Source organism: Rana temporaria, chromosome 3 (genome assembly GCF_905171775.1).
Source record: "Rana temporaria chromosome 3, aRanTem1.1, whole genome shotgun sequence".
Classification (NCBI taxonomy): domain Eukaryota; kingdom Metazoa; phylum Chordata; class Amphibia; order Anura; family Ranidae; genus Rana; species Rana temporaria.
In genome coordinates, this window is record NC_053491.1 from 53,285,700 (window position 1) to 53,298,004 (window position 12,305).

At 45.5% G+C, this 12,305-nt stretch overlaps 1 protein-coding gene across 4 annotated transcripts in view; it reads left to right on the plus strand.

Annotated features, from left to right (window-relative positions):
* The window catches only part of LOC120931283 (lamin-L(III)-like), a 44,882-nt gene that overhangs the window by 22,039 nt on the left and 10,538 nt on the right, over positions 1–12,305 (plus strand). For all 4 annotated transcript variants that reach the window (XR_005747850.1, XM_040342566.1, XM_040342567.1 and 1 more), the window contains exons 8-9: positions 5,798–5,905; positions 8,466–8,585. Coding sequence is in view for 3 of the 4 variants with exons in the window: in XM_040342566.1 (XP_040198500.1) it covers positions 5,798–5,905; positions 8,466–8,585 (228 nt within the window). In the remaining variant the exon portion in view is untranslated. The remainder of the gene's footprint in view (positions 1–5,797; positions 5,906–8,465; positions 8,586–12,305) is intronic.

The following is a 12,305-nucleotide window of genomic DNA, read 5'->3' on the forward strand; positions in this document are numbered from 1 at the left end:
AGCTTTCAGCGCTGTCACACTTTAACTAAATGTGTGCGGTCATGCAACACTGTACCCATATGACTTTTTTTTTTTTTTTTTTTTGAGACCAAGCTTTCTTTTGGTGAGATTTGACCCCTTCCATACCCGGGCCATAGACAAATGACGCTGGCAGGAAGATCTCCTCCCTCCAGGTGGATGTCGTATGACGTGGTTCTCGCTGCGGGCCCCGAAGTGAGGCAATTGGGGATGAGGCGCGTCCCTCGGACACAGCCCATCCCTGATCAGGGTAAAGAGCCAATGGAATTGGCTCTTTACCATGTGACCGGCTGTGTTCAATCACAGCCGGTCACAAATTTCAACAAACGTCTAATGTCGTTTCCGGGTTCTCCTCACTGTGAGGCGGAGACCTGGCTAAAAATTTGAAGTACAGTGCCCATTTGCCCCCCAAATAAAGAGCACCTGTCACCAATCCATCAGAGCACTTGTGTAACTATCTGCAGCCCATGCCCCATATAGTATATGTTGGGGTGTTTTCTTTCCAAAAATGGGGTAATTTTGTGGGTGTTTCCACTGTCCTGGTGCTCAAGGACCTTCAAAAGTGTAATGGGTAGTCGGGAAACTAAATGTGTAATTTGTTTCTAGAACGTCTGATGTTGGCCCTCTGTGTGTGGTATCGCCATACTCAGGATGAGTAGCAGAATATATTTTGGGGTGTAATTTTTGCTATGTATATGCTATGTGTTTAGAAAAATCCTTTTAAATTGACAACTTTGTGTTTTTAAAAAAATAAAAATAAAAAATTTCTGTCCACCCCCAAAAAAATACAATGTTAAAAAGACTCATTAGGCCTCATCAATTTATATGTTTGGGTTTTTTTCTTTCCAAAATGGGGTACTTTTGTGGGTAATTCCATTGTCTGTCTTAATTATTATTATTTTTTTTTCTCCAAAAGCATTTTATAGAAAAAAAATTTGATAAAAATCCCCAAAATCTGTTTTAATAAAGAGGGGTGAGTGGGCTATGAATATGCCCACATGTGTGACTCTTTAGTCACATGGACCGCTCAGATGTGATGGGGAAGAAATGCTCAGCATAGAAACTCACTGAAAACTGAGCATGTGCAGAGCTGCCAACACTGCTCTGCAAAATCCCCCAACTGCATTGGAGACATGAAACAGGAGGGGGGAGATGGAGAGCAGCAGGATCAACCAGTGTTTTTACAGAAAACAAATCTCGATGTCAGTGAGAGAACGGCATGTGATACACCATTTATTGATAGTTGTGTGTTTTTTTTTTTTTATTTTTTTTTATGAGGCTAGTGGTGCTAGAAAAACATATACCACAAACCTTAAAAATGTATTTTATTACAACATCAAAAGTAAATTGTAAATGTACATCCTGTATATCAGGGATATGCAATTAGCGGACCTCCAGCTGCTGCAAAACTACAAGTCCCTTCATGCCTCTGCCTCTGAATGTCATGCTTGTGGCTGTCGGAGTCTTGCTATGCCTCATGGGACTTGTAGTTCTGCAACAGCTGGAGGTCCGCTAATAGCATATCCCTGCTGTAAATGATACAAGCACAATTTTCTCCATGGTTCTTGTCATGTGATATCCAGGAACAGTTTATAGTGCAAAAGCTGTTTTATATTGTATTTTGTGTCCTGGTTTCTTTGTCTGCAAAAGTTATGAAAGACTTATTTTAAGCTTGACAATAAAACATGATGTACAACTAAATCAAAGCCTTTCAGATATACACATACTGGAAAAACGAATAATGCCAATGAACACAAGGGGGCACCCAAACACTTCAGCTTTAAGATGACAAGGAACAGAGAAAGTTAAAGCAGTGTTCCAGCTGCAAAAATATGCAAATAAATAAATAAATATATAATATATAGCAGCTGTAGCTGCTGACTTTTTTAATAAGTACACTAACCTGTCCAGGGAGCCCTCAATGTCGCCCCCCCACCCCCCCCCCCCCCCCTAGACTAATCCGTCCATCGGATCGGGTGCAGGTGCTGCCATTCCAACTAAGGGAAACTGGCAGTGGAGCCCTCATGCTTCACTGCCAGTTTCCTAATACTCATGCGCAAGTCACGCGTCACTTTCTAAATTGCCCCTTAATCTTCTAGGACAAAAAGATGAGGAAGAAAAAAAAAGAAACTATTCAAAATAGTGTTGGAGGGGTGGTCTTTCTTTTAACCACTTCCATACAGGGCATTTTCACCCCCTTCCTGCCCAGACCAATTTTTAGTTTTCAGCGCTGTCGCACTTTGAATGACAATTGCGCGGTCGTGTGACGTGGCTCCCAAACAAAGTTGACACCCTTCCCCTCCCCCCCCCCCCACACAAATAGAGCTTTCTTTTGGTGGTATTTGATCACCTCTGCGGTTTTTATTTTTTGCGCTATAAACAAAAGAGCGACAATTTTGAGAAAAAATTTTTTTTTTTGATTTAATACATATTTTTTTTTTTTTTTCCTCAGTTTAGACCGAACCGTTTTCTACATATTTTTGGTAAAAAAAAAAATGCAATAAGCGTATTTGATCGATTTGCGCAAAAGTTATAGCGTCTACAAAATAGGAAATAGAATTATGGCTTTATTTTTTTTACTAGTAATGGCTGCGATTTTTTAATTTTTTTTTTTTTTTTTATTGTCACCATGACATTGCGGCGGACATATCGGACACTTTTGACACATTTTTGGGGCCATTCACATTTACACAGCGATTAGTGCTATAAAATGCACTGATTACTGTGTAAATGTGACTGGCAGAGAAGGGGTTAACACTAGGGGGCGCTGAAGGGGTTAAATATGTTCCCTAAAGTGTGTTCTAACTGTTAGGGGGACTCACAAGGGGAGGAGATCGATGTCTGTTCCCCGTACTGGGAACACACATCAGTCTCCTCACCGCTGACAGGACATGGATCTGTGTGTTTACACACACAGATCCGTGGTCCTGCCGTGATTGCGGGTAATCGCGGGTGCCCTGCGGACATCGCGGCCGCCGCGCACCGGGTCCCAAAATGTGGCTGGCACGCGCCCCCTAGCGGCCGGGAAAACCAGGACGTCATATGACGTCCAGTCTGAAGGACGAGAGGTCCCCACCGACGTAATTTTACTATGGCTCGTGGGGAAGAGGTTAAAACAAAGTAAGTGATTGTAAACGATCACCTTGTAAAACAACTCATTTAGTTTAAAATCTAAATTAATGGCAAAACATTTTTGTATAGATATATAAAAAAACATTTAGAAATATTTTTTTTTTTTTTTTTTTTATATTACATTCCCTCTGTTCTTGGCTGCATACTAGCTGGAGGGAAGAGAAGCAGCAGTACAATGAGCTTCCCAGTATATGACTGTGCAGCGGTGGTGTTAGGACAAGTCTGGTCATTGGAGAGCAGAGTTCCAAGCATAGCTAGAGAACTGACCATGGTGAGCTCTCCAGCTTGGCGAGGTCAGTTTTTATTAAGCATATAATATCACTGTAATATAACTCCATTAAGGGGAGACTTAACTGTAAAGCAATACTCCTCCCCAATTATGTATGTACCGAAATTCACTCCAAACACACTTGTTTAATTTAACCATATACCTATGCTACAAATATTATATTCAATATTACCAAGCACATCTTGGCCTTTTGCTGCCCACTGTTTAACCTACCATAAATGCTCTTATGTTCATAGAGTGGTAATTCAAGATGGGAACATCCACCAAGCAAATATGAAGTTGGAAAAATATCTATCTCCAAATAAAAAACACCGATCAAACTAGCTCTGATGTGCTGCTAAGTGTGGGTATCCTCTGGCAAGATGGTCGCCAGTGGGCTGTACTCCTTTTACACCTCCCACCTTGTGACCATAATGTCATTGTCATGGGGTGCCGACGCAAGACTCTACTGCATATGTTCGGCCTAGCTACAGCACCGGGCAGTGGCACCGCCCAAACCCCAGCCTCTCTAGTCACACCACAACCAAAATCGGACTCCATCCAAAGAGGAGAAAGGACAGGAAGGAAGGAGAGCAACTGTCATCACAGTGCCAGCGCCAACCATAAGCCAGAGGATGTGCATCCCAGGACATAAGGCCTTCCCACAATCTTGATTGATAATCAACCAGAAGAGATGCAGGGGACAAACTAAGGCCCCACAGAGGCCACATGCTCACTCTAATGCCTGGCAAATTATATATAGTCAGACAGAGTAGAGCATGGGGGACCCAAACTGCCACCTGAACCCCAAGCCCTTATAACCCACTTTAAAATATGATTCCTCTCACCCGTTCAGAGGGGGACTAGAACCACTGCCTCATGGTACTGACTGACCTGGGAAAAGTGTGTGGGCCGCTCAGTAGGGAGGGGGTATGTGGACAGTGCATCCACAGCTGCTGCTAGAGTGCTGACAGGATGGAGCCCATCCTGGTTCAAGAAAAGGGTAACCCCTATAAGTCTCACATCTTTGGTGTTCTTCGGCAATGAATTGAGTGGCAACCTCAGCCTGGAATCCGACCAGGCCACTCTCCCAACGTGTCCCACGTCGCCCCCCAGAGCTTGGTCATGGGGATCATCATTACTAGGCTCTGAGGGGTGGAGTGGGAAGCGTTGGGGTTGTGGCCTGGTCGGAGTCCAGGCTGAGGTTGCCATGCCATTCATTGCAGTAGGACATCAGGGGTTACTCTTCCTTTCTTAAGCCTCACGACACCGGTGGGGTAACCCACAGCCCGCCCATGGAACGACCAAGCATAAAAGTGTGACTGTCACAAAAAAAATGCAAACATAGTACAATAAACACATCAAATTAAACACACATCATTTTAGAAACCCTACTAAAACAATAGGCAATTATCACAAACGCTACACTGTCTGAATAAGAACAATTGAGACTGTGAATGTGACCCCCTGAGAAAAGCCTTCACAAGAAGACTAAACATCTCATTAAGGCCAGTTTGTTCTGACTCTTTGAGATTGTGTATTCATTTAGTCTCCCTTTTTGAAGCAGAGGTTTGTCAACCTTGCCACCTTGTTCAAGTTTGTGGACATGATCTAATGCAAAAAAAATATTTTGGAACTATCAAATTAATGATGCAGACCAACGTGTTCTCAAGTAGTTTACCTTCCTGATGAAGCTAACCACATAACACATTGAAGTTAACTGCTTGTGTACTAAGGAGAAACTGCTCATTGATCTCCTAAGACCAGAACCTCTTGAGAGAAAGTTGTGCTTGTATCATGTACGTTGACAATGCAAGGTGTTTGTGCTTTTATTTTTTTTATTTTTATATAATTTCTTTTGATGTTGTAAAATATACTTTATTTTAGCATTGGTGATGTACATTTTCTGGTACTATTAACACACCCCTCCCTCCTATTTTGTAGAGGTTAATAGTACTAGATCCAGAAGATCCCCCCCCCCCCTCCTTCATGACCAGGCCATTATTTGCTGTACGCCACTGCATTAATTTAACTGACAAGTGTGTGGTCATTAATGCTGTACATTACATTTTATGTCCTGCGCCCCCCCCCCCCATACACACACATTATATAGATAGAAAATAATATATTATATATATCTCTAGCTATATCTTTCTTTTGGTGGTATTTGGTCACCACTGTGTTTTTATGTTTTGCGCTTTCAAGAAAAAAGACAGACAATTTAGAAAAAAAGATTTTTTGCTATAGAACATTACACTAACCTGCTAAGTTAGCAGGTCCCTGGGGTTCAGACTTGCTTCCTTCCTATATCATTTTTTTTTTTTTTTTTACATGTTTCACTGAATTGTATTGGCTTTAATAAAACTATTTGTTACACAGGATCGACCACTAAGTGGATGGACAGTTATAAGACAGCATAGAAGTCTTCCTGAGATAAGTTATAAATTTACAGGGCGATTCATCCTTAGAGCTGGCCAGCGTGTTACAGTAAGTGCTAAATTAAGAGCTTATAACCCTGTGTTTTATGTGAACAGCTGTGTGTTTGTTTTTTTGGTTCAAAGCAGAATGCAGGAATGTCATGGGCAAGTATTTTACCTTAAGGGGGTATAATGCCTTTAGGGGAAAAAAAGCCTCCAGTTTCTGTAAATTATTGGACTGTCTTGCATAAACTACACGTTTGAGATCTCCCCAGAGTGGCTCAATGATATTGAGGTCAGGAGACTGAGATGGCCACTCCAGAACCTTCACTTTATTCTGCTGTAACCAATGACGGGTCGACTTGGCCTTGTGTTTTGGATCATTGTCATTTTGGAATGTCCAAGTATGTCCCATGCGCAGCTTCCTGGCTGATGAATGCAAATGTTTAATAAGTTGCTTAAAATCGTCCTTGGTGGGCATAGCTTGGATGTAGGAGTACCACTGGGGTGGTGGAGGGGATAGGGGGGGTGTGACCTGGGGTGCTGGTGGGGGGGGGTATGCTGGTTGGATCGCTGCGGGGACTGCTGGGGGATGCTCCAAGCTGGATGGGCAGGCGACTGGCCCCAGGTATCTGGCCATATCACTGGCTGTCCTTGAAACTGCACTCCCCTGTCTAGCTCTGGGGACAGAAAGGGGGCCAGAGGGCCTATTTGGGCGTAGGAGGCTGAGGTAGTCCCCGGGGACCCTGAGGGACCTGGTTCCTTGGTGCGAGGAGGGCGCTACTGTTGTGGAAGGGGGGGAGCCGCCTCAGCGAGCTCAGTTTACAGGCCTGGGCCTTTCAAGGCCTGATGCGGCGAACGGGTGATTCAGGGGGTGGGCCGGGCCCGGCAGAGCCGGAAAGTCATCCTCCCCGCCACCCGAGGAGACCGGGGAGCTAGTCCCGGCTCTATCAATGCCCGGATCCGAGGCCGTCCGCAGAAGCCTCGGGAAGGCCTCAGTGCATGGAGTGCAGCCGTCCGGGAGTCCCAAATGGCGGCCTGCCCTCGAGCACAAGGCCGCGGATGACGGAGGTCGGGCCTGGGTACTCACCGGACCAGGGGGCTGTGTGGCATCCTCCGGGGAGAGCGGTGTGTGCTGCTGGTGGTCTCCCTGGTCCCGGAACAGGGCTGGAACCGAGGCGGAGGGGGGACCTCATGTTGTCCTCTGAGGCTGCCAGCGCCATCTTGCGCGTCCCCATCAGCGACTCCCTCGGGGGATTAAAGTAAGTTCTGAGGTCCGGCGAGGATCCCGGAGGGGGTTGGGATGATCCCCTAGCTGTCGTGGACTGGGTCGCCCTGGATCTGCCCATTAGTTTGAAGTGAAAAGGTCCGTAGGTGCCTATATGTTATGGGCTGAGAGGGAGCTGTGGACTCAGGCTTCCATCGGGATCCACTTCCGGTCACGCCCCCTGCTTTCCACCTTTTCAATCTTGATATTGTTCCTCCATCCCTCTCTAGTTCATCAGAAGTAAATTTCCCTCCATTGTTTGGATGGGGTTTGGGCTGTGCAAATCTTTCAGCTGCTGCTTCTTTCGGGAAGACCGACATTTAGGCCCTGCAGTAGCCTAGCCAGTCTCCAGACCTTAATCCCAAGGTAGCTGAAGGTTCAAGTTGCCAAACATCAGCCTCCAAAACCTTCATGACTTGGAGAGGATCTGAAAGGGGAGTGGGACTCTATCCCTTCTGAAAAGTGTGCAAACCTGGTGGCCAGCTACAAGAAACGTCTGGCGCCCCCCCCCCCCCCCCCCCTCAAGTTTCTATACATTTTCATTATAGTGCAGCCTGTGCTTATAACTGCGATACTTAAAACGGCTTTTAATTATGTCAGGGTTTGACAAATTTGCTTGGAATCTAGGAGCCAGCTAAAAAAGTTAAGAGCCAGAAAACACGCCCCGTCCCGATGAGCTTGCGTGCAGAAGCAAACACATATAAATAAAAATTGGCATAATTTTACTGTTACTTTTTTTAATTTAAAAACAAAAAAAAAAATTTCCCCCAAAAAAGTGCGCTTGTAAGACCGCTGCGCAAATACGGCGTGACAAAGTATTGCAACGATCGCCATTTTATTCTCTAGGGTGTTAGAATAAAAAATATATATAATGTTTGGGGGTGCTAATTAGAGGGAAGGAGATGGCAGTGAAAACATTGAAAAATGACACATTAGAACTGCTGTTTTACTTGTAATGCCAACGACCACCACCAGATGGCGCCAGGTCACAGAAGGAAGCTTGGGACTTCACAAGGCCGCAAAGCCGCGGCCACAATTACCGGCCGTCACGGGCCGCCGCATTTGCGCGGCAGGGGAGGTGGGGGCGCACGGAGACACAGGATTCTGTGCCCCCACCTCCCCCGCTGCGCGATTGCGGCGGACGGTAATGGAGGCCGTGGCTTTGCGCAAAGCCACGCCCTCAATTACCGGCGGGCGCCAGGTCACAATTTCTTGTCGCAATTGTGACCTGGCGCCTGGATTTTGTCGAGCCCTGGATTATGTGCCAATTGATTGTTGCACAGACAAGCTCCATAAATGTTGCTTTTCTGTTTTAATACAGTATTAAGAGTATAATTTTGCATTTGTCTTGTGATTATAACAGATATGGGCTGCTGATGCTGGAACTTTACACAATCCTCCCACTGACCTGGTCTGGAAATCCCAAATATCCTGGGGAACCGAGGATGATGTCAAACTAACTCTCATAGATTCTACCAGAGAGGTGAGGGGTTTTTTTTTTTCTCTCGTCTAAACCCTTCATTTACATTTAATACTGAATATAGTTTATCTTTCAAGCTTACCTTTTGCCATCCACGCTGTATTTCAGTTTTAACTTGCAAGATCAGAATTTTTTGGTTTTCCCATGCAGCAAATTTCTTACATGGGCATACATCCCATCTCCCATTATATTGGTTTTAATGTAAGGGGCCTGGAAATGCTAATGAAGGATGTCAAGTGAACAGCCTCAGATGATACACGAGAGATTAAACAAATCTCCCTACATAAGTTATGTCATGGACCTTGGAATGCTGAAGTGTGTATCTTTGAAATCTGTTACACAGTGGGGGGTCTTCTTCCCTGTCTTAAAGCTCCAGACGGCTCCATTGTTCTGTGTCTGGCTTTTGTGTATATTGATTACCCCCTGGGGCTTCCGTCTCATTACACATAACAGTCCCTCCATTCAAGCTATCGGACCAATCCCTGCTGACTCATATTCAAGTCCTCATTTGCATGCCTAAGAGGACCTGAAGGAGAACTCCATGTACTTTACAATTGACCAATAGGAAAGCGATTGTTGGGGGCAGGATGTTCCAAATTCTGTTAAAGTGTGTTGTGTACTTCCAATAAAGGTCTTCCTGTTTGAACTTACAGCCTGCCTGGTGTTTGTTCTAATGGATCCCGAACGGCACATAGCTGTAGTTGGGATCCCGGAGCCTTGGATGACTGAACCATCAGATGTTGCGATCTGCAAGCTGACTCACTAGTAGCAGAGGAGTGTCGGGAGAGCGGAAGCGAGCGAGCAAGGATCTTGTTACAAGTTATAAATGTATATCTGCTGTCTTCAACTTTCTATAGTTTAGAAACAGTTTACACTGGGTGATTTCTATGCACTATCCCCGACACAAGTTTCAGGCTGGTTTTATCTTAATTGTCAGAGCTTGTCAGAAGTTATCATACTGATAACAGAAGAACCGGGCAGCAGAAAGACACAAGACTCTGTGCTTTGGAGAGAGATAAGTAAACGCTACAGATATATGTGCCCAGGTCAGATTTCATGAATCGGGTATACATCCACTTTTAATTGATTTTTCCTTTTTCTTTTGTGCATGGTCTGTAGTTGCTGAAAGTACGCTTGTACAAAGGTGCATTGTTAAAGTGGTTTTAAAGGTTCAAGGTTGTAAAATGCAGCAGCCCCCAATACTTACCTGAGCCCTGTTGTAATCGTGAATTTTTTCTTTTTTTTTTTCTTTTTACTATGTTGGGCCAGTTTTCCTTTTTGATAATACATTTCTTTAAAGCGTATGTCTGGGCAAAATACAAATATTCAGGAAATCTCTTCAATGCTTGTTTTGTCTCTTTTTTTTGGCTGCATTCACACCTGAGCGTAGCGTTTTGCAGCGTTTTTTTGCCGCGACAAAACGCAGTGTTTTTTACTAGAGATAGGCCAATATGGGTTTTTCTCTGGCCGATGCCGATATTTGGAAATCGGGGCGGCCGATGGCCGATATGTGTTGCCGATTTTTGTGGCCGATATTTTAGGCCGATTTTTTTTTTTTTTTTTTTTTTTCTCATCTCCAAAAACCTAGGGTGGAGAGGAGATAATTGTTTAGGGTGGAGTGCAGCCCGTCAGTGCCACATCAGTGCAGTCCGTCAGTGCCACATCAGTGCAGCCTATCGGTGTCCATCAGGGCCACCTCATTGGTGTCTATCATTGCCCACCAGTGCCACCTCATTGCCCACCAGTGCATCCCATCATTGCCCACCAGTGCATTACCTCATCAGTGCCCACCAGTGCATCTCACCAGCGCATTTCACCAGTGCATCACCTCATCAGTGCCCACCAGCGCATATCACCAGTGCATCACCTCATCAGTGCCCACCAGTGCATCTCACCAGCGCCCACCAGTGCATCTCACCAGCGTGCATCACCTCATCAGTGCCAACCAGTGCATCACCTCATCAGTGCCAACCAGTGCATCACCTCATCAGTGCCAACCAGTGCATCACCTCATCAGTGTCTCACATCAGTGCCCACCAGTACAGCCCAATGTCATTCACTGCCACCTCACTGCCACCAGCAGAGCGCTCCAGGCTCCGTTCCATCTCCCAGCACAAGAAAGTTCCAATGTCCCTGGCCCTGATGTGCTGCCCCGCCTCTGCCTACAATCCCCAGAAGGCAGAGCGGGCCTGTAACAGCCAATCGGCGGCGGCCGCTGCCGACATCCTCCACTCTGGGGAAAAAAAACGTCCCGACATGCTGCGCGCCCTGCCTCTGCCTACAACCCCAGAATGCAGCGCGGGCCGGTAACTGCCGGCCCACGCTGCATTCTGGGGTTTGTAGGCAGAGGTAGGGCGCGCAGCATGTCAGTGGACTTTTTTTTTCCCAGAGTGGAGGATGTCGGCAGCGGCCGCCGCCGATTGGCTGTTACAGGCCCGCTGGTTGGCTGCCGCGCAGGGTGTACCAAGATGGCCGCGGCTCCGGAGCTAGGCCGAAGCCGCGGCCTTTCCTGATGCTGTGACCGTGGCGGCAATCCGCGGATTGCCGCCGCGGTCACAGCATCAGGAAAGGCCGCGGCTTCGGCCTAGCTCCGGAGCCGTGGCACCGCTAGCGGCCATGTTAAAAATCGGCCTAATTTGGAAAAAAAACGGCCGATGCCGATTTCTCCAAAAACGGCCAAATATCGGCCGATATATCGGTCGACCTCTAGTTTTTACCACGATTTTGTACAGGTCTAGGGTCACCAATGTAAAACGCCCAAATACGCTCAATTCGAGCGACAAAAAAGGGTCCTGAACTTGTTTGGGCTTCAGGCGTTCGGCGTCAGGCGTTTTGTAGTGGAGATGTGAACCATCTCCATAGAGAATAATGTATTTTTTCCCCTCTAGCGTTTTGGGGCGTCGCGCTTCAGGGCGACAAAACGCTCAGGTGTGAATGCAGCCTAAAACTTCAGGTACCTCCATAACCAATAGAGGCGTTGTTCTGTAGTTCAGGAGGGAGAGCTGGACAGGGCTGATAAAACTCATTGACATTTCATTGTGGCAGAGGCAGACTGCACTTGAAGTTGGATGCCGATTGGATGTTTGGAAACCTAACAGATTTTTATTTTTCTGTGCTTGTCGCATGTAGTGCAGACGTGTACTAAATTTATTTATTTTTTTTAAATCCTGACATAACTTTTAAAGGTCACATATTTTTGTGAGCGTTGCTTTTGTAACCCAATTGTGAAGTTTCCCTGTTGGTGGTTTTCTCTGCCCTGGCAAGAAATCTGGGTAACCGTTGTCACCCTGGCAGTAAGGGAGGAAAGGAGATGGCAAGGCAGGGGCAATTTCCACTAGGTGGTCACAGATGGCAACAAAAAAAACTTCTACAGATTGGCTTTAAATGTTAACAGTACTTTCTATAAATTTAAATACTTCAGAAGCATTGCTAAAGCTTGCAAACTGCAGAGCAATTTTGGTTACATCCCCTATAGCTGAAATTATTTTTTCTTTCTTTCTGTTATAAAACCTATGTAATAAAAAATGTAAAAAAACAAACTTCTAAAATTTAGGCCAATATGTATTCTGACGCATCTTTTTAGTAAAAAAAAAAGTCCTAATAAGCGTATATTTGATTTGCGCAAAAGTTATAGCGTCTACAAACTATGGGATGTTTTTATTTGATTTTTTTTTTTTTACTAGTAATGGCCTGCGACTTATAGCAGGACTGCAATAATGTGGT